Source organism: Euleptes europaea, chromosome 16 (genome assembly GCF_029931775.1).
Source record: "Euleptes europaea isolate rEulEur1 chromosome 16, rEulEur1.hap1, whole genome shotgun sequence".
In the NCBI taxonomy this organism is placed as follows: Eukaryota; Metazoa; Chordata; class Lepidosauria; order Squamata; family Sphaerodactylidae; genus Euleptes; species Euleptes europaea.
In genome coordinates, this window is record NC_079327.1 from 12441588 (window position 1) to 12467428 (window position 25841).

The 25841-nt window shown below is 43.0% G+C and overlaps 1 protein-coding gene across 1 annotated transcript in view; it reads left to right on the top strand.

The window, feature by feature from the left end:
* The window catches only part of ABCC4 (ATP binding cassette subfamily C member 4), a 155266-nt gene that overhangs the window by 20834 nt on the left and 108591 nt on the right, over positions 1 to 25841 (top strand). The window contains exons 5-14 of the mRNA XM_056862133.1: positions 574 to 663; positions 2410 to 2573; positions 3719 to 3844; positions 4408 to 4657; positions 8234 to 8338; positions 13565 to 13654; positions 14472 to 14663; positions 16867 to 16961; positions 18001 to 18087; positions 25196 to 25292. Of these exons, the coding sequence (XP_056718111.1) occupies positions 574 to 663; positions 2410 to 2573; positions 3719 to 3844; positions 4408 to 4657; positions 8234 to 8338; positions 13565 to 13654; positions 14472 to 14663; positions 16867 to 16961; positions 18001 to 18087; positions 25196 to 25292 (1296 nt within the window). The remainder of the gene's footprint in view (positions 1 to 573; positions 664 to 2409; positions 2574 to 3718; positions 3845 to 4407; positions 4658 to 8233; positions 8339 to 13564; positions 13655 to 14471; positions 14664 to 16866; positions 16962 to 18000; positions 18088 to 25195; positions 25293 to 25841) is intronic.

Genomic DNA, 25841 nt, shown 5'->3' on the forward strand with positions numbered 1-25841 from the left:
TTTTAGGTTGAGTTTCTTTTCTCTCTCCCCCCTCTTTTCAGTGAGTTTTCAGCAAAGTTTAACAGTATTCTTTTTCAGTTTTGGGGTGTGCTGGAGCGTTGTGTTGAAAAGAGACTGTTGAGCTGTGCTGAGTGAGGGTGATCAGTAATCTGATTAGCTGTAGAAAAGAGTAGGAGTAGCACCTTAAAGACTAACAGAATTTCTGGCAGGGAATGAGCTTTCGTGAGCCATACCTCACTTCTTCAGATACCTGTGAGAGATACTTCAGATACCTCACGAAAGCTCATACCCTGCCAGAAATTTGTTAGACTTTAAGGTGCTATTGGACTTCTGCTCTTTTCTACTGCTAGTGACAGACTATCACCCATTGTGATCTGTCTGATTAGCTGTGGTCATCCACATGATTGATGGCAAGAAGTGGTCTTCACTTTCAATTGGCGACACTCAGTACTGTTGTCACATAGCCCATTGTGGGCTCATAGCACCTAGCGACATCGGAAAACATGATAGCCAAACAAGTGGGTAGTGTAACTATAGCTGTAAAACCTTGGTGTGTCTGGTCTCTCTTTTTAGGCACTTCGTCTGAGTAACGCAGGTATGACCAAAACGACAACTGGTCAAATTGTAAATCTCTTATCAAATGATGTGAACAAGTTTGATCAGGTAAGCACTGTTTACCGAGAGGAAATGCGAGACCACTTTAATAGACTGGATGTAAAGATAAGAAATAGATAAGGCGCAGCCTTTCCCACTTTTACAGCGTTGTAGGTCAGTTCTAGCAAACGCTTTGATGCCCATAATGCCACTGTAGTTAGTTCGTGGCACCACAACCCAACTGGACTTCTCCTTTCTCTACCAGCAATAGACTCTGTAAGGCTTCAAGGCTTCTCCCCACACTGAGCATTCTGGTAGTCACATCTGCAGGTAATGAATGGCAAGGGGGTACCTGCGATGAACTGTGTTTTTTAAATAATATAGTTTAAGGGTTTTTAAATACAGAATTCGAGTTAGCTGAATGTTGAAAGACCATTTTGTGTGTTGTGTATGATGTAGGAGGAGCCCCATGGCACAGAGTGGTAAGCTGTAGTACTGCAGTCCAGGCTCTGCTCACGACCTGAGTTCGATCCCGACGGAAGTTGGTTTCAGGTAGCTCAGGGTTGACTCAGCCTTCCATCCTTCTGAGGTCGGTAAAATGAGTACCCAACTCGCTTGGGGTAAAGGGAAAATGACTGGGGAAGGCACTGGCAAACCACCCTGTAAACAAAGTCTGCCTAGTAAACGTCGGGATGTGACGTCACCCCATGGGTCAGGAATGACCCGGTGCTTGCACAGGGGACCTTTACCTTTTATATGATATATATATTTTTTGGTTTGTCTAAAATGTGGGGATAAAACACTGAACAATTTTAGACCTGATGTTCAAGTATCATGTAATATCACCTCTTGAACCAGAGTCATTTTGCTGCATCAGGATTTCTACACCACTTAAAAACTTAATTATTGAAGTATGGAAAACCAGTTGCCTCTCAATGCTGGTGGTGTTGCCTGTACCAGTTGTTAACCATCAGCTGGCTACTGCTGTTTGTTGTGATTTTTAAAGCAGGGAGGGCTGCATTTCAGTAATTTTTGCACTCACCTATTAGTTCTGTTAGGTTTTTTTTTTTAAAGAGAGAGTTTGTTGCTTCACTGTGGGTCCACGCGCATACTAGGAACTGGAGCTCAAGCAACTCTTTCTGTAGTTATCCATGAGGTCCCTTGAGTCTACATTTTACAGATAGTTCGTGTTACCTGGAGCTCCATCCTTGATTCATTGGCTGTTATTCTATCGTGCACTGTAGTAACCGTTAGCAATTGGACTACCTGCGTGGACAAGCCAGTCCCGTTGCAAATAGTGATCACGCGACATCCATTTATAGGGCTATGATCACACAATATCCAGTGTTGTGTAGATGCAGCGCTGGATGACCATGTGCGTATGGGCACGTTGCTGCAGCTAAATTGCTGCTTCCAGTTCGCAATGGGCCTGTCTCCATGCCATCACAAGCCCAACTGAACCCAGGGACAGTCACGTGAAGTGAATCTTCCACCACGACTGTCAATGAACACATAAAGCTGCCTTCTACTGAATCAGACCCTTAGTCCATCAAAGTCAGTATGGTCTACTCAGACTGGCAGCGGCTCTCCAGGGTCTCAGGCAGAGAAAGGTCTTTCACATCACTTACCTGCCTAGTCCCTTTAACTGGAGATGCTGGGGATTGAACCAGGGACCTTCTGCAAGCAGAAGTTCTGCCACTGAGCCACAGCCCCTCCCCTAAAGTGAATCAACTTGAAACTACCAGGACATGTCTGTTGCTCTCAGGCTTTTCTTTCCGACTGCATATTTCATTGGGCTGCTTTCTCTTTTTACAGGTGACGATTTTCCTGCATTTCTTATGGGCCGGGCCGCTACAGGCCGTTGCGGTAACTGTCCTCCTTTGGCTCGAGATTGGCCCATCTTGCCTAGCGGGGATGGCCGTCCTAATTATTCTGCTTCCTCTGCAGACCTGCTTTGGGAGGCTGTTCTCATCTCTGAGGTCAGTGGACTTCCTGCTTGCGACTTGAAGATTTTAAGCATTCTGAAGATGTGAAAGCTTAGAAGAAATCTGCAGATTTAATCTTTTGTTTCTTGTATGTCTGACTCTTCATAACAGTTTATTTAGGAGAAGAAGAGTTGGTTTTTATATGCCGACTTTCTCTACCGCTTAAGGAAGAATCAAACCGGCTTACAATCACTTTCCCTTCCCCTCCCCACAACAGACAACCCGTGAGGTGGGTGGGGCTGAGAGAGCGGTGACTAGCCCAAGGTCAGCCAGCTGGCTTCGTGTGGAGGAGCGGGGGAAACAAATCCAGTTCACCAGATTAGCCTCCGCCTCTCATGTGGAGGAGTGGGGAATCAAACCCGGTTCTCCAGATCAGACTCCACCTCTCCAAACCACCGCTCTTAACAACTACACCACGCATTTATTTATTGCATTTATATCCCACCCTCATTCCCGGCAAGCCGGGCTCAGAGCCGGTAACAACATAATCATAAAACATCAAATTAAAACATGGATTAAAAAATACTTTAAAATTCTGTACTACATATGTTACAATAAAATAAGATGGCATTAAGTTCAGTATATAGCTACTAGGCAGACCCAGTTGGCAGTGGACACCCCCAGGCTAAATTGGGAGGGAGAAGGGGGAGGTCAGCAACAATGGTAATAGACTTCTGGCTGCCCTCAGTTGTAGCCTGGCCAAACAGTTCTGTTTCACAGGCCCTGCAAAACTCATTTAGGTCCCGCAGGGCCCTGATGTTACTTGGGAGACTGTTCCACCAGGCCAGGGCCAGGACCAAAAAAGCCCAGGCCCTCGTCGAGGACAGCTGCACACTTTATGGGCCGGGAACCACCAGTAAGTTATTATTCGTTGAGTGTAAAGCTCTCTAGGGGGTGTACTAGGAGAGGCGGTCCTGTAGGTACGCTGGTAGGTTCAAACATATAAGAGTGCTAAAGCCCAGTAGCATTTGAGAGGAAAAAAAAAAGCCTACTTAGATTGCAGGATTAAAAATAAAATAAAAATAAAGACCATGACGTTTCGTTTTGAAATGTTCATTTGGGCAGGCCAGGCTAAGGAAGACATTCCTTAGACGCCCCTGGTTTAGGCTATAACTTTTTGATTTATGTTGAAATTACAGGAGCAGGACTGCAGCCTTCACAGATGTGAGGATCAGGACCATGAACGAGGTCATAACAGGGATGAGGATCATAAAGATGTACGCCTGGGAAAAATCGTTTTCTGATCTAGTGAATAGCATGAGAAGGTAATCCTCATCCCACAGACAGGGATGCATAAATAACCTTGCCATTTTTTTAAAAGTAATATATGTGTTGGAATATAAGATGGTAATGGCATTTTTCTTTGACTCTGGAAAAGAATCTGAGAATATTTTTCTTGAGGGAGTAGAGCAACTTTCTACTATTTTATCTGAATTAAGTCCACGTTGCCCATTTCCTTCTATTTATGCAGTGCTGTTTGTTCTACTTAAGCAGCACGTTATAAATTATGATTGTCCCATGAAAAGAAGTCAATTTATCCCCCATTTTGCAAATTGAGAAAATACAAAATGAAGCGGGATGTTCATTTTGCTGTCAGAGGCATAATCTGGCTATTGTCTTGGAACATATTTTTGAATCTGCAGGAGAAGATGGGAGATTCCCTCCATCTGTTTTCACTATTGGAAAAACTGGCTGGATCCGATTGGTGATGGTGTGCTTTAGAATTTTCGTGTTTTTCAGGGACTTTTACAAGCTGGATGCAAGTCTAGGTGTTTCTAATAAACGTTAAATTATTTAAAATGGTATTCCATTTTTTTTTTTATTCCAGGAAGGAGATTTCCATGGTTCTTAAGAGTTCTTACCTTCGGGGAATGAACTTGGCCTCTTTCTTCGTCGCCAGCAAAATAACGGTGTTTATGACCTTCATGACTTACGTACTACTTGGCAACGTTATCTCGGCAAGTCGGGTTTTTGTTGCTGTGTCGCTGTACGGTGCGGTGAGGCTGACGGTCACTCTCTTCTTCCCAGCGGCCATCGAGAAAGTGTCAGAAGCACTGGTCAGCATTCGACGAATCAAGGTATTGCTGGCCATGAAATCGGGATGTGTGCAGGTGTGCTTGTTAACTGCATGGTTTCAAACAAGTACACAAACATTTTTTTTGGCTTGCAAAAAGTTTATTGTCCTCCCCCCTGCGTACCCGTGTTAGTCCTTTGTGGACTACGAGTTATTTTTTTTTTAAAAATAAGGCAAATGTCAATCGACTTCCTGTCAATTTACAACATCATGCATTAGGACTTGAATTAAAGGAAGAGAAATTTGTGTGTAGAGGCCTACACGTTTTCTCTGGCCTTGCTAGAAAGCCATTAGGAAGGGTGGTAGCAGGTCAGTTTCACAGATTTTGAGCCTGGTCCAACTGCATCCAGAATCAGAAAGTTTCTTGCTCCTTGAATACCTGCCATTTGAGCATAAGATGAGAGGATGATTTCCCTACCTGTTATATTTTTAACCTTCCCTTTCAAGAAGCTTTCCCCTCCGCCATTTTCTCCTGTGAGGAGATTAGGCTGATAGAGTGGGACCGACTGAGATTCATAAATGAGTGTGGGTTTGAAGATGAGTCAGACAGTTCCCGGTCTGTTACTCTAATCACTACATCACACTGGCACTTGGTGTTGTTCGTGTCTTTATTTGGACCCAGGATACCTTCCAGTGGTACAGTGAGGGGAAAAAGTATTTGATCCCCTGCTGAATTTGTCCGTTTGCCCTCTGACGAAGAAATTACCAGTCCATAATTTTAATGGTAGGTCTATTGTAGCTGTGAGAGACACAATAACAACAGGAAAACCCCCAGAAACCCACAAGACAAAAGTCAGAGATTGATGTGCATTATAATGAGTGAAATAAGTATTTGATCCCTTTGCAAAAGATGACTTAGTACTTGGTGGCAAAACCCTTGTTGGCAATTACAGAGGTCAGACGTTTCTTGTAGGTGGCCACCAGATTTGCACACATCTCAGGAGGTATTCTGTCCCACTCCTCTTTGCAGATTGTCTCCAAGTCAGTAAGATTTCGAGGCTGATGTGTGGCTACTTGAACCTTCAGCTCCCTCCACAGATTTTCAATGGGATTAAGGTCTGGAGACTGGCTAGGCCACTCCAGGACCTTAATGTGCTTCTTCTTGAGCCACTGCTTTGTTGCCTTGGCCGTGTGTTTTGGGTCATTGACATGCTGGAATACCCATCCTCGACCCCTTTTCAATGCCCTGGCTGAGGGAAGGAGGTGCTCACCCAAGATTTGACGATACATGGTCCCGTCCATCGTCCCTTCGATGCGGTGAAGGTGTCCTGTCCCCTTAGCAGAAAAACACCCCCAAAGCATAATATGTCCCCCTCCATGTTGGACGGTGGGGATGGTGTTCTTGGGGTCGTAGGCAGCATTCCTCCTCCTCCAAACACGGCGAGTTGAGTTGATGCCAAAGAGCTCGATTTTGGTCTCATCTGACCACAACACTTTCACCCAGTTCTCCTCTGGGTCATTCAGATGTGCATTGGCAAACTGCAGACGGGCCTGTACATGTTCTGTCTTGAGCAAGGGGACCTTGTGGGCTCTGCAAGATCTCAGTCCTTCACGGCGTAGTGTGTTACCAACTGTTTTCATGGTGACTATGGTCCCAGCTGCCCTGAGATCATTGACAAGTTCCCTTCGTGTAGTTCTGGGCTGCTTCATCACCGTTCTCATGATCATTGCAACTCCACGAGATGAGATCTTGCATGGAGCCCCAAACCGAGGGAGGTTGACAGTTAGGGTTAGGGTTGTCACCTTCTCACCAAGCTGCTTGGCAATAGTCTTGTAGCCCAGTCCAGCCTTGTGCAGGTCTACAATCTTGTCCCTGACATCCTTGGACAGCTCTTTGGTCTTGGTCATGGTGGCTAGTTTGGAATCTGATGGATTGATTGCTTCTGTCGACAGCAGAACCCTAACCCTAATCTGGCTGGTTGATAGGGGATCAAATACTTATTTCACTCATTATAATGCCACTCATTATAATGCACATCAATTTCTGACTTTTGTCTTCTGGGTTTCTGGGGTTTTTCCTGTTGTTATTCTGTCTCTCACAGCTACAATAAACCTACCATTAAAATTATGGTCATTTCTGGTCATTTCTGGTCATTTCTTCGTCAGAGGGCAAACGGGCAAATTTAGCAGGGGATCAAATACTTTTTTCCCTCACTGTACATATCTTCTCGCTGCCTCTTAGTCCACCCCCACCCATCCCTCTACTCATGAGGAGTGAATCCCCTTGTCCTTCCCGAGGACTGGGTTGAGAGAAATGATTGACTTCCCACCTTGCTGTAGACATTCTGACTGAAAGCACGAAGTCCTTGGAAGAAGGGAGGGCTAGGAATATAATTCTTGGAAGGAATTCCTGCAGAAAGCTACCTTGCTGTTAGTTCCTGTCGATGACCGTATCGCTGTTTTGCATTTGTACGACTCCCTCGGCTTTCAAAATCCCCGGCATTAAATGTTGCGCTTGCCTTCTGTGGAGGTGTACTTCTGGATAATACTTGGTGCCTTCACTGAAGTACCTTTCCTGTGAACTGCATCCGTTCCTTATACATCCGACAACATTTCTGAGCTGGTGGTACCTCTTCCCCACTCTGCCCTCAATTTCCTCTTTCCTTATTATGTTGAGTTGTAGTTCCTGCTGGTAGAAAGCCACGGCCAGTGCGAAAATTGTTTTGGTTGCCTCTTAAAGGCATTCCTGACATTGGCTTTTGTTACAGAGAGAGATAAATATGAACGATGGGTGGGGTAAACTGGTTTAGTGGCAAACTGTTGCTTTGCATCCCCCCCCTGCTTTTAGGTGTCACTGAATTTCCCTTTGAAACTGCCCCAGTAGGCTGTTAGTGGGCCACAATTTGTCATATGAGGACACTGAGAAAGAGGAAGCACCCCTGCTTTGTATGACACCTGCTGGTGTGAAAGTATAATTTTTCCTGCCCTTTTTTTGGAAGTAAATCTTGTTCATTTTAGAGCTGTAATGTTTTAATTGCAGAGTTTTATTGTAAAAATAAAAGTAAAGATTTTTTTAAAATTAAAATTGCACCTCTTCCTCTCCAGTTTTATTTTTCTAGCTAAAGCTGTTGTGGGGTAGGATTTGTCAGGGGAGGGGGTTGGTACTTGGATATTACTGTATTGGATTGGGGTCAAGGGGGTAGGTCCCTTATTTCTTGTGGTCTGTACCTGTCAGCACCTTTGGCACTCCCCTAGGTACAGTTACTTTTGGGAACTCATCTTTGAGTATGTGTGTAGCAGAGATGGGGGATCTTTTATTTTTAGTCAATTTGAGGTTGCCCTGACCTGGTTGGCCCCTGCTATCCCAATCTCATCAGATCTCGGAAGCTAAGCAGGGTCGGCCCTGGTTAGTAGGTGGATGGGAGACCACCAGGGAAGTCCAGGGTTGCTATGCAGAGGCAGGCGATGGCAAACCACCTCTGAATGTCCCTTGCCTCGAAAACTCTACAGGGTCACTATAAGTCGCCTGTGACTTGACAGCAAACAAAAAAGGTTCGAGGTTAAACAGTGTTTTTGATTGATTTACTTTTACCTTTCTGTTTCATGCTTAAGAAGTCTTTTTGGTTCCCCCCTGCCCCAGAACTTTTTGATCCTTGACGAGATTTCTGAGCTTAGTCCACAACTTAAAACCGATGACGAAAATGCCCTCCTGCATGTGCAAGATTTGACCTGTTACTGGAACAAGGTAAAGCTTCTTTTCATTAGGTAGCCATAATATAGGATGTACTTTCAAATCTCACCTCAAATTCACTTTTGGTGGGCTTCTCTCTCCCTGTTCCTCGCACTCTACCCCTTTCTCAGTAAACGGGAATAATAATATTAGCGTAGTGTTTAAGTTTTTTTTGTGGTTGAGAATTTCTTTTTTAAAAAATATTTTTTTTATTTTCACAATTTTGTACTGATAGGTAACTTTTCAGCAACACATTCATTTCAAATATAAAATAAAGAAAAATTTAACAGCGTCATTGAAAAGCGTTTCATTCATTAATAAAATGACTTCCCCCTCAACTTCCTCCACCTTGCTATAAATTTATGTACTCTTTTGTATTGAAATTCTAATCCAAAAATATACATCAAACTTAAAACTAAATTAATTCTGAATTGTCTAAATCATTACAGTTGTTACATATTAATTATTAATTTAATATATAGTAAAAAAAAAATTTCAAAAATATTCCTTAAGCAAAAAGATTAGATCAATAGTAACAAAATTCACTACTTATCATTCAATTTCTTATTGATCCTCCGTATCTCTCTATCACCCATGAACTGCATGCTTCCTTTTAACTTTATTCTTGTTATGAGCTTTGGTTTTTCCAACACTTCTGTTATTTTTAGGATCCAGTCTTTTTTGTTCGTGTGTCAAGGCCAACTTCTTTCCCTCCTCTTGTTCTTGTTGTTGGTCAGGGTTAAGGCCAACTAGATCTTTTTCATGGTTTTCATGGTTTTCCCAAAAAAATTTCACTTCCTCCTGTGAAATGATAGTAAATTTGACTTTTTTGTAGGTAAAAATGACTCCCTGTGGAAATATAATATATTAGCGTAGCGTTTAAGCTTTTTTTGTGGTTGAGAATTTCTGAGGTAATGCATGGAAAGTGCATTTAAATGTTTGAAAGATGCCTTGTAAAGATGAAGAATTGTTTTTAAAGGTTTATTGCTGTGAAGAAATTTAAAAAAAAACCATGTATATATTTATATATGTATAGTTGTAAACAGAAAAGTATATGTATTGGAATGAATTTAAGGTCTTTATATTCATTCATGCAATCATGCAAATTTAGAGAAAAAGGAGGAAAATAGAGCTGATGTATTGGTCCTTAGCCTGGACCAATCAGACAGCAAGGAGAACGTTGCAACCTAAGCTCAAGACCTTTGGCCAAAGGAGCTAGTAAATAAATGGAATGGAAAATGGAGAACGCTGCAATCTTATTGGCCCTTTTAGCAAACTTTGATAAGAGCCAACCCTTTGTTAGCGTTTTCAAACCCCCTTCAAACTATAAGTAGAACAAGCTTAGTCAGCAAGCGGTCAGACAGAGGAAGAGCTCTGAAGGACTTGAGAAAACAGGGCGGAGCTGAAATCCAGATACCTGCAGCAGAGAATTCCCTCAGGAGGTGGAAGGAGTCTGAGAGCTGAGGATGCTGTATACCAGGGAGGGCTGAATAGCTATGGGGAGAGCTAGGCCCCAGCAGCAAGTCTCAAGGCAGTCCACAAAGGGAGCTGCTACACTGAAGTCCAGGGAAGAGGAGATTCCCCTCCCCATGAGGACACTGGCAGAAAAGGTCTCAGAAGATTGGATTAACATAGAATAAGAACAAGGACAGTTCTCCTGTACCCAGTTCTGCATTTTTCTATTGCTATCAAGTCAGTGAGAGGCTGTGGCTCAGTTGCAGACCATCTGCTTGGCATGCAGAAGGTCCCAGGTTCAATCCCCGGCATCTCCAGTTAAAGGGACTAGGCAAGTAGGTGATGTGAAAGACCCATGCCTGAGACCCTGGAGAGCTGCTGCCGGTCTGAGTAGACAATACTGACTTCGATGGACCAAGGGTCTGATTCAGTATAAGGCAGCTTCACATATTCATGTATTAAAGAATTCAGTTTTCTATTTTTATCAAGTTGGTGTTATGTATTAAAGAATACAGTTGTTTGGATCTGAAGAGAAAGGAGTTATTCTTTTACTTGGGAAGCAAGCGCCTAAGGCCTAACTACATTAACCAACCCTCAGTATCCTGTCAATTACATTTATCACACTCTCTTACCTGGAGTCCTAGGAGCCTACCACCTGTCAGGCTGACCAGGTCCATGTAGGGTTGCCTGGCTGAGCCTGGCAACTAGTGGGAGGGTTGGGGGGTGGGGAAGTTGGCGACATCACCAATGTCACTATGTCTGGTACAGCCCAGAAGTGACAATGGGTAGCTCTAGGAATTGGCAGAAACTCTATGTTAAAACCATAGAGATTTTGGCAATTCCTAGAGCTACCCTTTGTTACTTTAGGGTTGTACTTGAAAGTGATATATTGGAGCTGAGGCCGGCAACGTTTAAAAAATAAAATCAGAGATGATGGATGAGCAATCCTAGGTCCGTGTTTGCTTCATTTCAGCAATACAACAGTGTTAAGTACTTGCAGGCCATTTCCTGGATCCCTAAAACGTGGAGATTAATTATGGAGGTTTCTCCATTTGGTTCTGAGTGCTGTAGAAAGTAGAAGCAGTGTGACTGTTGCGGTAGTTATCTCATAAAGCAGGTAGGAGAAAATGCTTGCAACTATTTGACTGTGGTCACACCGGAAGTAGTACTGATACCAGCCATTGGGATGGTTTGTGTAATAGCTTATACATGGCCAAAATGAATGATTTGTTGCATTTATTTTAGATCAAGTGCAAGAGTGAGTTCACTGACGCAGCTGTTGCATGATCAAAAAAATGTGCTTTGCTAATTCAGCGTGGGGGTTGAATATATCCCAAAGGCAGTCATGGAAATAAAAAAACCTTGTTTTCTTGGCAGCTAGTGGCATGCCAGTCCTTTTCTGAGTATTCGCCTTTGCCAGGAAATGGAATAGAACAGTAGCGAAGAAACCAGGGAGAAAAATATAAGAAAACTAAGGAAATGTAATGTTGTTAATTTCACCATCTATCTTAATGTTGATGTCCTTTTTCTCTGCAGTTGGGGACAAAAATAACCCCCTATCTCTGTCAGGGTATACATAGCAATATAACGAAGATTAGGTGTGGTGGGGGCAGGGTAATGCAACACTGCAGGGCTGTTGAACTAATTAAAGTTGAGAAATATGCGAAGTATGGAGTTGCAGAAGATCACTTTTTCGTACTTCTCTGGGTCAATTTGACCTCACATTTCTTGGTTCAGTTACAGTGCAAATTAGAAAAAAATGGAACTCCCCTCCCCACGAAAACCAAGGGAAGAACATGGTGGAATGATTTTGCTGCTAAGTGCCGTTTCTAAATATAGTAGATGCCGTTTATCTGCAGAAGTAAGTGCTGGTTAAGCCTGTTGTATTCAACAGACTTGAGGGCACTTAACTCTGTGTAGGATTTCGACCAGCGTTTTGTTTTTAAAAATGTATTTAGGTCCTGATCAGCCCTGAGCTGTTGAGCGTGGAGTCCGGGCTGCCAGGCATTCCCAGTTCTATGTGATATGAACTGGGAAATGTTAATCAAATGTGATGTTGCTGCCACCCTGTGGAGAGGTCCCACAATAGGATTTAAGAAGACAAGAGTGTCCTTCCTTTCTCTAGATTTATCAGCCATTGGCTATTCATCTACCATTTCACACTTTAAAAATAAAGGGGGGGATATGTAAATTATTTTTTTCTTGATACTATAAAGAGAAAGGTTGCCACATCTCTCACGCAATTCACGATCTACTTGATGACAGATGCAGTATTGGCTTCTCAGAAAGTGTCATTAGCTATTTTATCCAGGGAGTAATATTTTTTTTTTGTGCAGTATTATTTTGTGAACATGCTAAAACAGTGTGGGCTAGGGAGTCTTGATCTGGACGAAATGGGCATTTGTGTCCTTCTGCGATAATGTTATTGTTACCTCCCTTGCATTTCGGCTAAGGCATTACACCTTGCCAATTGGAAAGCTCGTCGAAATTTAAGGATTAATAACCAGCGGAAATAATCTGGCGAGAAAAAAAGTTCTGTTAAAGGGTATCTGGAAGAAGCGAGGTGAACATTTACAATTTGCATCCTTAAACACTTAAGGACCAAACAAGAGTTTCCAAAGGATTGTTTTCTGTAGTTAGTTTTCTGGAAAAGAGCCACTTATCTGTGGTGAGTAGGAATTGTCTCCGGGTGGACAAGCTAGAGAAGAATAGTTATGTTTTTCAATTTGGGTGAGAATAGTTGGCTGGCACCTGGTTGGCCACTGTGTGAACAGACTGCTGGACTTGATGGGCCTTGGTCTGATCCAGCAGGGCTGTTCTTATGGTTGCCAACTTGGAAGGCTTTAAGAGGGGAGTGGACATGTTTATGGAGAGGGCTATTCATGGCTACTAGTCAAAATGGACGCTAGTCATGATGCATACCTATTCTCTCCAAGATCAGAGGAGCATACCTATGTTATTAGGTGCGGTGGAACACAGCCAGGATGGTGCTGTGGTTGTCTTGTTTGGGGGCTTCCTAGAGGCACCTGGTTGGCCACTGGGTGAACAGACTGCTGGGCTTGATGGGCCTTGGTCTGATCCAGCAGGGCTTTTCTTATGTTCTTATCCTGTGGGGGAAAATCCACTGACAGAAGGATTTCTGTCAGCACTATGTGACTTTCTGACCTCCCCACATCCTGTGGCAGCCCACATTGTCCCCCGAAATGCTACTCCTGGGGACAGGGGATCCCAGAAACAACATGAGGGAACAGTGGGAGGGAGGAATCCATTAAAATTTCCCCCTTCCATCAGCAGAAATCCTTTGTAGGATCCAGCCTGTTACCTTTCCTTCTCAGTTCTCCCTCCCTCCAGTTTGTTTTCTAAAATGGACAAAGAGTCACACTGTGTGTGTGTGTTTAAAATATTGTGTTTGGCCTTAATTAATAAAAAGATCACACACCTTTAGTTTTTAGACTTCGGTTTCCTAAATGACGTGATGTGCATGGCTTCTCTATGGCTGTATATATTATAAAATGGCAAAGTTGATTCTGAAACGGCACAGATGTTGATAAGCCACTAAAGGTTATGACAAAATGTAGGGTGAAGGTATGCCGCCCAGATTAAACTTTTCAGAAATTGTGCTGAGAGTGTATCTGTCCTCAGTTCTGAAACTTTTCATTCTGATCCTTATACTGTTTGCTTGGAAGTGAATCCTATTTAATTTCAGTGGAGGCAGTCAGGATTGGCAGACTTCAATTCTAATACTTTGTAAGATTTAACATGCAGCTTTTCTTCACAAATGGATAGACTCTGGAATTGCCTACCCTTCAGAACATTTCCTTCTCTGTCAGACGGGGCGAATTACTTGTCGTGGTTGGTCCGGTGGGGGCAGGAAAAGTAAGTCATAACTTCAGCTCTTTACTGAGTTGAGAATTAGAACTAAGCCGCTCATAAAATGTTAAGAATGCCTTCTTGTAATCCTGAGCTGTTTGCAAGTTATGGGAAGGGGTGGAGGTTTGTATCGAAGCTTCTTAAACTGTGGGTCATGACCCCATATGGGGTCGAGTAATTGAATATGGGGGTCACAAAAAAATTGGTAAAATTTAGTAAAATGGTAAAGTTATATGTATACCAAAGAATTGTTTTAAAATAAATTTCTTTATGATTTATTATCAGTTATATGTTTGATTTGTATACCTATTTTATATACCTATTATACCCCGGGTCGTGTAAAAATTTCTCGGGCGAAAAGGGGTCACGAGTGGAAAAAGTTTAAGAAGCCCTGGTTTGTATCTTGTGGTCTGTATTTCTATTTTGGAAATGTAAATATTATTTTTTTAAACATGGATAAAAAATTTTTAAAAGCAGTTTTTAAAAAACTGGAACAACTACGGTGGCTGTAAGTATTTGTAGCCAGTTGGCTAGCATACCCTGGTTAAGAGGACATCCATGGTTAGAATTAACCAAGGCTAAAAACCTACCAAAACAAATCTTAACTATGGGAAGAACTGGTAGAAAGGACAGGAATATGCTAGAAGTTGGGGGTATGTGAGTGGGAAGAGAAGAACTCATCCTTGCGACCCACTCCCAATTTTTTAACCATGGTTAACAGATGGGGGCATTTTGTATGCAATTTTAAGAATTAGAGGATTTGACACGAATGCATATTTCAGCTTTAAAAATCTGATTTTGTTTCCCCCAAACGCTTCTGCAGTCTTCAGTCTTAAGCGCCATCCTCGGTGAGCTGGCCACAAGTAAAGGTTTCATAGATGCTCGAGGAAAAATTGCCTATGTTTCTCAACAACCTTGGGTGTTCTCCGGTACTGTACGAGATAACATCTTGTTTGGGAAAGCATATGAAAAAGAAAAATATGAAAAGGTTCTAAGAGCCTGTGCTCTTAAAAAAGTAAGTTTTTTTTCCTTTTGAATATATTCTACATTTTGCCATGAAAAATCTGTTTTTTAAACTTAACGGCTTCAGTGTGTAAAACTGAGCATAATGTATTCAAGGAATCATTTTGCTTTAACACTTCCTGTAAATAGCAGGAAAACTACCTTCAGCATACCCACTGGGATGCAAATGCTATTGATCCTAATGGCACTTACTTTTCAAATATAAGATTGTGTCCAAACACCCAACTCCTGAAAACGCTTAATTTATTTTGTGTAGTTTTGCCCCATTTTTTCTCCAAGGAGCTCAGGGCAGATATGCATGTTTCCGCTCCCCCCTCCATTTTATCCTCTCGATAGCCCTGTGAGGTATGTAAGGTTGAAAGAGAATGATTGGCCTGAGGTCATCCAGGGATTTGAACCTGGGCCTCCCCATTTCTAGTCAAACATTCTGGCCACTATAACATAGCGATTATGATTGGCTTGAGGATCATCCAGGGATTTGAATCTGGGACTTCCCATTTCTAGTCCAACATTTTAACCGCTATAATATACAGGGATTATGATCATGGGGCATTTAACAGAGGATGTTTTTCTTGTATATAGAATGGTTCCGTGTAAGCGGTAAATGTGTCTTTATTTTGCTGCTTTTGTATGGGTTGAACACATGGACACATGAAGCTGCCTTATACTGAATCAGACCCTTGGCCCATCAGAGTCAGTATTGTCTACTCAGACCGGCAGCGGCTCTCCAGGGTCCTTCAGATCACCTACTTGCCTAGTCCCTTTATCTGGAGATGCTGGGGATTGAACCTGGGAGCTTCTGCATGCCAAGCAGAGGCTCTACCACTGAGCCACGACCCCTCCCCTAATAAGAATAAGATGTGAACCATACTTCACAAAATGGTAGTGTATGGGGCCCTTCTCCGTGCAGGAGAAACGTCCTCTGTAGAGTCTTCTGGAAAGAAGACTTGCTGCCAATGGTTGATTTCAGTGGAATTTAATTCCATGCAAGGGCTGAATCCAATAAGCATAATGAATTGGTACGGTTCTCGTATATGAACTCTGTGACCTCAACAAAAGCCCTCTTCTTCCTCTCTCTGCCATGAAACATTATACAGCCCCTGGTTTTATCTGGGAGGTGCGTTCAAATGGATAGAGCTCTTGAAGCAAGCTAATGGTATTGAAAACGAAACAAGAAGGCTGTTTCATGAAGCTGAAAAAAAATTGTAACAGCCTGTTGTGGGCGATAAACTAGCTTTTTAGTCGTAGGTTGGAGCGAACTATAGGTAAGGGCTGTGTGTGTTTGTGTGTTTTAAAGGAGTTATCGGCCACATAGTTTATAAATAAGTAACATTTAAATTACAGCTTTTCAAATAAGCGAGGCCAATCAGAGTAGCTTCATTTTCATCATGCACAAAACAATACAACAAATATATAGTACCAGTGTGCATGTATAAAGTACATATAAAAGTTTCATCTTGGTAGCAACTTGGCATTTATACACACAGTGAGCGTATGATTGGGCAGGTACCTACTGTAAATAGCGACATTCTTCATGTTGCTCTGTGATATCAATGAATACTAGTCACATTTCAGTTTGTGATAATATGTGGCTTGGGCCATCTTTCAAAGATTATCTGCTATTGTTGTAACAGAACAAAAGAAACTCTCCAAGAAAATAATGCGTGTGAGACCATACTTTCATGCTGCCCTGATCACAGGAGAAAATGGTGTTTTTAAAGTTACCACTCTTTTCTCCTACACTTGGGCTTTTCTCTGTGTGGTTGGCTCTGTCTTGTGGGGCGGTAATTTTGTGGTTGGCTTCACCTCCCATGTCAGCCATTTTGTGGTTGTGCCCACCACCCTGTCAGAATTTCAGATGCCCACAGACTCAAGAAGATTTGGGACCCCTGGTCTAGGATTGCTTAAGCTGGTCCGTTTCAGTGGTCCTAAAAATATAAACTCACTCTGTGTTGGGCTGTATCCCCTCATCATTCTCCCAGACATTACATTCCTTGTAAAGGGTTTCTTTCCATGTGGTTTTTTTGGGGCCCATTCTTCTCCTTTCTCAAGCCATTAAGTAGCTGCCATTTTGGAAGTCAACTTGTAAAGATGTAGGATGAGCCATCAGTGGTTCTGTTTCTCTTGGAATTATCAACTAATTATGCAAATTGAGTAAAATAATTGTCATACAGGAAAATAATCTTTTTAAATAGGATCTGGAACTCATGCCGGATGGTGACCTAACAGTGATAGGAGATCGGGGAGCTACATTGAGTGGAGGGCAGAAAGCCAGAATCAGTCTGGCCAGGTAAGACTTTATCAAGACATTCTCAAGTTCACCCAAGCCTGCAAATGAACTTTTGGTGTGCGTAACTTAACAGGCAGTTTGGAGGGAACTTTTTTTTCTAGAATATCGGATAGGACCACAATAGCTACAGCTGTTATTCATAGCAGATCACTAGCACTTTTTTTCCAGTAGGGAAATACTGAAAATACGACATCAGCTTGCACCCTGACTTACAGTGTTTTAAGCTGCATTATAGAGAATGTCAGTCATTGATCTGGCAAGACAGTGAAAATGCCTCATTAGACTGGTGCACATTTATACATCCCACTTTCCCTCCCAATGGAGACCCAAAATGGCTTATAATCCACGAAACCTGACAATAGAAATAAACAACAGAAGGGTAGGTAAAGGCTTCTGTGTACAAAGCAAGCCTTCTTTTTCTCTTCTGGCAGATCTTATGAGCTAAAAAATAATGTTACAAGTAACATGGGCTCTGTGCCATTCATAGCTTTCAAATTGGGGGCCCGTCTTGGGGATGTGCCCTTCCAGCGTGGTGTAGTGGTTAAGAGTGGTGGACACTGATCTGGAGAACCGGATTTGATTCCCCACTCCTCCACATGAGTGGCGGATGCTAATCTGGTGAACTGGGTTGGTTTCCCCTCTCGTCCACATGAAGCCAGCTGGGTGACCTTGGGCTAGTCACAGTTCTCTTAGAGTTCTGTCAGCCCCACCTACCTCATAGGGAGTCTGTTGTGGGGAGGGGAAGCTGGTTTTTAAGCCTGTTTGTTTCTTTCGGAATGGTAGAGAAAGTCGGCATATAAAAACCAACACTTCATCTTCTTCTAAGCTGGGTAGTGGCTCGAGTTTCTTTGGAGTGCTGGGAAAGAGCCGTGGGAGAGGGTTCAAAGGGTCTCTCTCTGTTTTGTGCTCCTTTGTGGTTTTGAATGAAGATAGTTATCCTCTGTGCAGTAGAAGGCTTTAGGCAAAAGTGGTGGGAAATCCTTCATAAATAAACACGTGTTTGGGGCAAAGATTCAACTGATACTTCTTGTGCTTTTAGAGCAGTGTATCAGGATGCAGACATCTACCTCCTGGATGATCCATTGAGCGCAGTGGATGCAGAAGTTAGCAGGCATTTGTTTGAAAAGTACGTAACTTTCTAGGCCTCTTTACATTTTTATCTTTCTGAATTGGTTGCCATTGGAAAACAGCTTTTATGTTCAGCCTTTGGCATCTTCCGTTTTTTTCCAACACAATCTTAAGCGGAGTTACGTACTAATGAGACCATTGTGAAGGGGGTAACTCTGCTTAGGATGGTACTCCACTTGTCTGATAAAAGAAAAATTTGCTGGCACCTTCACATGTGATCTCATGGGGCTGCCTTATACTGAATCTGACCCTTGGTCCATCAAAGTCAGTATTGTCTACTCAGAGTGGAAATGGCTCTCCAAAGGCCTTAGGCAGAGGCCTTTCACATCACCTACTACTTAATCCTTTTAACTGGAGATGCTGGGGGTTAAACCTGGGACCTTCTGCATGCCAGGCAGCCATGACCCTTCCTTGAAAATCTAACATTTGTTTCAATATTAGCTTTTTGTGAGTCACAGCTCACTTCCTTGGATGTGCTTGTCTGGGCGTGTCGAATGGGTGAAATGAAACTGGGGAGCCCCCCACCCACCCATTCCTACTCTCATGGCCCCGATCCTAGTGGGACTCGTATGGTTTCTTTTTTGCAGCTCTCTGTGGTTGTGAACATAGATCCCCAGTACAGGTTGAGTATCCCTTAACCGGATTGCTTGGGACAAGAAGTGGTCTGTATTTCGGATCTTTCTGTATTTTGGGATATTTGTATATACACAATGAGAAATCTTGGGGATGGGACCCAAGTCTAAACACAAAATTCATTTATGTTTTCTATCTGTCTGTTTATCTATCTACCTACCTTCCTATCATAGGGACTCCTATGGCTTCTTTTCTGCAGCTCTCTGTGGTTGTGAACATAGATCCCCAGTACAGGTTGAGTATCCCTTATCTAGACTGCTTGGGACCAGAAGTGGTCCGTATTTCGGATCTTTCCGTATTTTGGAATATTTGTATAGACACAATGAGGTATCTTGGGGATGGGACCCAAGTCTAAACACGAAATTCATTTATGTTTTGTATACTCTCTATACACATAGCCTGAATGTAATTTTAAACAATATTTTAAATAATTTTGTGCACATTGAACCATCAGAAAGCAAATTTGTGTGCTGCTGAGTGCCTGCGTGATAGCTCAGAAAGTCTGATCTTCGGGTCAGTTAGATAGTGGATATCTGGATGGGGGATACTCAACCTGTATTATGCATAGCTTCACCCCAAATATTTACCATTTGGAACTTCTGTTTCTGCAATACAGAATTCAGTAACAGGGATAGATCATTTATAATTGAATTAGAAAAATTTGTCCAAGTTTGGTCATGCAGAGATTTCAAATATAAAAATTACATAGTTTATTTAAATGTTTAGATGCTGAGGAGCTTCAGAGCCAATGGCAAGCAGATAATTTCTGCATAATAATATCTTGAAAGTTAGTGGGCTGTCATCCAGTTGAAGTAACCTTAGCTGATTGATCGTGTAGAGTTTAACTGATTTAATGAGTTGATTAAATCTGCATGCATCTGCATATGAATAAAACAATAGCTGAAGAGAGTTTTTTATGTAGCTTATAATGTATTACAACAGAAAATCATTTCGCATATTTGCATTATCGTAACATTTCTAATCAACTATATTCACACAAAACATTTTGAAGAATTATAGAATTTTCAGGAATATTGTATGGTTATACAGGTAGAGTATCCCTTATCCGGACATCCCATATTCGGACTGATCCGAAAACCGGACCCTTCGATCAGGCATGCAGGCAGATCCATGCTGCCTGCTTTCAATGTTTCCTCTCGCCTAAAAAAATAAAATACAGTGTACACTGAATCGTAGGTGGAGACTGAAAGCCTACCATTGTTTGTTTGTTTGTTGTTGCTGTTGTTTAACAGCTGATAGAAGTATTCTGGTGAGATAGTGACACCTTTGCTTTCTGATGGTTCAATGTACACAAAATTATTCAAAATATTGTTTAAAATTACATTAGGAAGCTCCTCTTGGATGAAATTCCCCAACAAATTAGTGAGGTCGCCAAATTCTGCGCAGCAATTTATAAACTTCATCAAACTTTAGTAAAATAAAGTAAAAAAAACAACAACGAAAAATGAAGCTAAACATTTTTCAGAATTGGTGGCAAAATGTTTATTTCCTGCCTAGTTTGTAAATGGGGCCAGTTACAGAAAGGGAAGGTCCATTTTCAGCAAACTTTAGTAAACCTGGTTTTGTGGGAAAATTCTAGAATGGAGAACTTTAAAAAAAAGTCATTCAATATCTCATGAGGTCACAGTTGGCATTATGGAATTGCCTAGCAACCCCATGCAACAAGAATGGTCATGGGGAAGGGGAGAAAGCAGTGGTGGGAGGGTTGGGGGCAAGGAGGTGGAAGCAAGAGTGTTGGGAAGGAGGGGGCAGCAGGGGCAGTAGGTAAGTTGAATGGGCAAGTAAGGGTTTGAGAAGTAGGGGTCAGTGGGGGAGGTAAGATTTCTCTCCCATTAGTACGTATCCAATATTGAAGAAGAAGAAGAGTTGGTTTTTATACCTCACTTTTCTCTACCTTTAAGTAGTCTCAAAGTGGCTTACAATCTCCTTCCCTTCCCACAACAGACACCTTGTGAGGTAGGTGGGGCTGAGAGATTTCGGAGAGAACTGTGACTAGCCCAAGGTCACTCACCATGCTTCATGTGTAGGAGTGGGGAAACCAACCCGGTTCTCCAGATTAGAATCCACTGCTCTTAACCGCTACACCAGAGGAAAGCTCTGGTAGAAGGGGAAATGGGAATGCTGTGGAGGAAAGGATAATGGTGTGATTGGAGGTAGAAAAAGAACAGTGTGGAATGATGAAAGAATCAGGAAAAGGGTAGTCCAGGGGCTATGCTTGGGCGTGGGGAGGAAAGATATGGGATGGTGAGTGGTGGTGGGGAGAATCAGGGGATATCTTGTGTATGTTAAAGTGGAGGGGGAAGAAGGAGGCAGAATTAAAGGGAAGGGAAAGGTGGGAGAGGGAGAGAAGGGGGAAAAGGAAGATGTGTAGTGAGGGGAGTAAGGGAGAGCAGTGGTCCAGAACAAGTGGGAAAGGATTGTGTTTAACTTCCTTCTCGTCAACTCCATTATTCATGCCTCTCCCTGCAGGCTGAATTAAGGGGTACTTGAGGAGCAAATCAGAAACAATTTACAACCTTGTATTGTGAGTTCCCCAGTTGTACTTTCAAAAGGCCACTCCGAGATACTTCGTCCAATTCCAATCTCTGAAAAACTATGTGATGCAGCTTCAGAATCACAATGTGGCGAGCACTGCTGTTCCTGCTCTAAAAAAACCCCAAACCTAGATCTGTCTTTACTCCCTCCCCTTCTCAGTAGCGAGAGCCAGCATTGTATAGTGGTTAAGGTGTTGGCCTAGGATCTAGGAAACCCAGGTTCGAATCCCCCACTCTGCCATGGAAGCTTGCTGGGTGACCACACTGAGCTGTGACCCTGGCAAGTACTTGGATGGGAGATTCCAAGGAATACCAGGGGCATGACATGGAGGCAGGCAATGGCAAACCACCTCCGAACGTCTCTTGCCTTGAAAACCCTATGGGGTCGCCATAAGTCGGCTGCTACTTGACGGCACTTAACTGACTCAATAAAGGAAGCCACAGCCCTCAATTTGCAAGATCTGAGCAAGGCTGTCAAAGATAGGACGGTTTGGAGGACTTTGATCATAGGGTCGCCATGAGTCGGAAGAGACTTGATGGCACTTAACACACACCCACACTTGACGGCACTTTACACACACACGCTTCTCAGTTAGAAAACCTTCATTGAACAGCAAGTAAACATGAGATGATGAAACCAAAAGAACAGCCTGCAGTCTTGTTTCATACCTTGCCTCTGTAGCCTGATTGCTTTAGCAAAACCATTCTTCCACATCAGTAACATATTTGGAGGATCTGTTGATGTGGGTTCCCGAGGTCACGAGGGGACTTTGTACATCAGCGTCAACAGCCATGATGGAAGGGGATGTTAGTGTGATTCGTACCCGCATGATACGTGCTGCCTAGGTTACCAGATCATCCGAATTATACCTGTGTGTCATGGGATGCTGTTAGGGGGCAGCCCTGTCCCTGCATCAGTAATGAATGAATGTGATCTCAGTGTCCCCTCACCTGTCCTAAAACCCTTGTTTGTTGTCTTTTAATTAGCAGGGATGCGTTTTTGCAAAAAAAGGCATCCTCTGTAAGTCTGAATGGAGCATCCGGGTAATTGATGGCCGTGCACCGCAGTATGCCATTAAAAATAGCCTGTCCTTTTCAGGTCTGCTGAAGGCAAATCCAGCTGACTTTTCCAACCGAGAAATAAATGCAGCCTGTTCTACGTGCTAAGCTGCTACTGCTGCACGAACCGCCACGGAGTCACCCTACCCAGAATAGGCAAGACAAGGAAGGATGGGTAAGTGGCTTTTTTACGGCGCAGTGGTCTCCCCTTTCAAGCTTTTCAGTTTTGCCTTTGCAATTAGATAATGTAGCTCTTGCGCGCGTTTCCAGGGTTTGTTTTAAATATTGTATAGGGCATTAAACTTTTAGCACGGGCCGTGTCGAAAGAACAGTGCTGAAGAACCACGGGCGCATTATTTAGTTTCAAAAGGCAATTTGAAAGGCTTAAAGGCCACCTTTCCCTATTGTGCATTTTTGCAGCTTTTAATTTCAACCAGTGCGTGTTCTCCCTCCCCCTTTTTGTAATAGTTGCAAATGGCACAATATGATAAAAAAGCCACTTACACAATCACTGCCAAGTCTAGCTGTATGCTCAGGGTGGTTATTGTGGTGCGTTACCACCAGCTTAGGATGGATTTACACATTACAGGGCAAGCAGGTTTCTGATTTGATTTTTCTTTTCAAAACCCTTATTTTTCTTCATGGTTTTTGTTTTGTTTTTGCATGTTTTATCCACCTTGCTTAGTAGTATACCTGAACAAGATCAGGGATGCTGTCAGGGCAGGTACTGAGTCAGCCCTGTTGTCTGCTTTTCTGTCATAGCATTAACTATCTCTTTCTTGGCTTAGGGAACCAGAAGGAAAACCACTTCAAGGGTGAAGTGGGGTGGCTTCATATGTACTTTCAATGTGGTGTAGTGGTTAAGACTGTCAGACTAGTATCTGGAAGACCCAGGTTCGAATACCGACTCGTACCATGGAAGCTTGCTGGGTGATCTTGGGCCAGTCACACACTCTCAGCCTAACCTATCTCATAAGGTAGGTTGTTGTGAGGATAAAATGGAGGAGAGGAGAATGGTGGACGAAGAAAGGTTGGTTTTTATATGACAATTTTCTCTACCTTTAAGGAGAACCAAACTATCTCCTTCCCTTCCTCTCCCCGCAGCAGACACCTTGTGAGGTAGGTGGGGCTGAGAGCATTCTGAGAGAACTGTGACTAGCCCAAGGTCACCCAGCTGGCTTTTATGTGTAGGGGTGGGGAAACCAACCCGGTTCACCAGATTAGCATCCGCCGCTCATGTGGAGGAGCAGGGAATCAAACCTGGTTCTCCAGATCTGAGTCCACCGTTCCAAACCACAGCTCTTAACCACTACACCATGCTGGGAGACCAATGTATGTCACTCTGAGCTCCTTAGAGGAAATGTATGATTAAAAAATGTACTAGATAGATGGGTAGGTAGATAGATAGCATGTATATGATGTCGCTCAAAATTTTCTACAGCAGGCCCTAAATTAGAACATGGCAGCTCTGTTCAAGAGCTTCTGGCCCTGAACTCCAGGTTCACACGTGTCTGTCTGAACAGCATTGCAAGCTAGTCAGGTGTCCAGTTCAAGACGTCTTAAATTTGAGCCTGATTCTGTTAACAGTTTGTAGCATGCGCTGCCTGTAAATGATCCGTGTGGTGGCGAAAGCGTGTGGCTTTGTGACTGACTACTATTATTTATGCTGTGAAAATGGCGAATTGACATTATTTTTTCTTAATTGATCACTTTCCATGAAACTGGATCAGTTTTGGAAGGGATGCTTGTTGGCTCCCAGCTGTGTTCCTCTTGCTCTCTCTTCCCTTCATCCCCCCCGGTGGAGTTCTGTGAAAGGAAAAAACTTCACATCAGCCTTTTATGCATGGCTGTTTCCCTCGCGGTCACCCCTCCCACGACTTCGGGTCTTTGTTTTTGATTATGCATGCTGTTTCCGACCGTCAGAGGTCGCCTCGCTCTCCCCCTGCGTTTCCCTGCATTTTTTCTGCGTTTTCAAATTTGAGATAAAACAGGTCCCTCAAAACGCGGGCGAAAGCGAGGAGACCTCTGACGGTTGGAAACGGCATGCATAATAAAAACTAAGCCCCAAAGTCGTCGGAGGGGTGACTGCGAGAGAAACAGCCATGCATAAAAGGCCATAGTTGAGGAGAAAGAAAAGGTTGCCTCCCAACACTTGTTGACCCCACATTAGGGAGGTTTCCTTCTCCGTTGGTGTTGCGCAGACTGGAGCAGCCGTTTTCTTTTCTGCCTAAAGGCGAACTTGCTCCATTGCTCCAGTCTAGTCATGTGCTTGGTGAAAAATACACTTTCATGTAGGCATATAGATATGCATTTGTGATTTCTGCCTAGAATTTTGTTGCTTGATGGTTCAAAACGCTAAGGGAATATGGAGTTTCTTCTCTCTTTGTAGTCCAACTGAGCCTAAAGGCATGATGATTCACTTTTGATTCCTCTCAAGCATTGTGTGCTATTTCTGTGGTAAACAACAATTTTTACCCACCATTTCATATAAGAAGCCCCCTTTCCCTTTTCTCTCAATTGTAAGGAATTAAGCATCTCATGGGAATTTCCTCTTTATTATGTTGAAGAAAAGAGGTGGATTTGGACGGCCTTCCTTTCCCTTGGTTCTTTTCTGGACAAAGCAAAAGGACGAGGTGTGAAATCTGGTAGAATCCGTGTTCTTTTGAATCTGGAGAAGATTAGCCTTAAATTTCAGTTCTTGTTCCTTCTTTGTTTTTAGTATTAGGCACTGAAATATGAGCGTTCTGAATCTCTGTTTGTATTTAACCCCAGAGGCCCTTGCTTCTCATTTTTTTTGGGATAAAATCTACAAATGTTTAGGAAGTGGGAGTTTCACTTCATCTCTTTCTTTTTGTGCAGGTGTATTTGCCAGGCCTTGCGTAAAAAGGTGTCTGTTTTAGTGACCCACCAGTTACAATATCTCCAGGCTGCAAGCCAGATCCTAATTTTAAAGGAGGTAGGTGGTGATAAGTTTGTTTTTGGAAAGTTGGCAGTGTTTGGATGGTTACGTTTGTTCCAAAACTGTAACGGTGAAGGGTTGTAAAGGGAAAACGGCTTTATTCAGCCCAAAGACCTGCTTTGGAAATACAGAGTCAGCTGAACTATCACGGCTAGAATGCATTCTTGCTTTATTTCTTCCCTAAAGTAGTATTTATTCAAGTGCCACATAATAAAAAGGTAAAGGTCCCCTGTGCAAGCACTGGGTCATTCCTGACCCATGGGGGTGACGTCACATCCCGACGTTTACTAGGCAGACTTTGTTGACGGGGTGGTTTGCCAGTGCCTTCCCCAGTCATCTTCCCTTTACCCCCAGCAAACTGGGTCCTCATTTTACCGAGCTCGGAAGGATGGAAGGCTGAGTCAACCTTGAGCCGGCTACCTGAAACCAACTTCCGTTGGGATAGAACTCAGGTCGTGAGCAGAGCTTGGACTGCAGTACTGCAGCTTACCACTCTGCGCCACAGGGCTCTTGCCACATAATACCACAGTCATAAAGCCAATATAA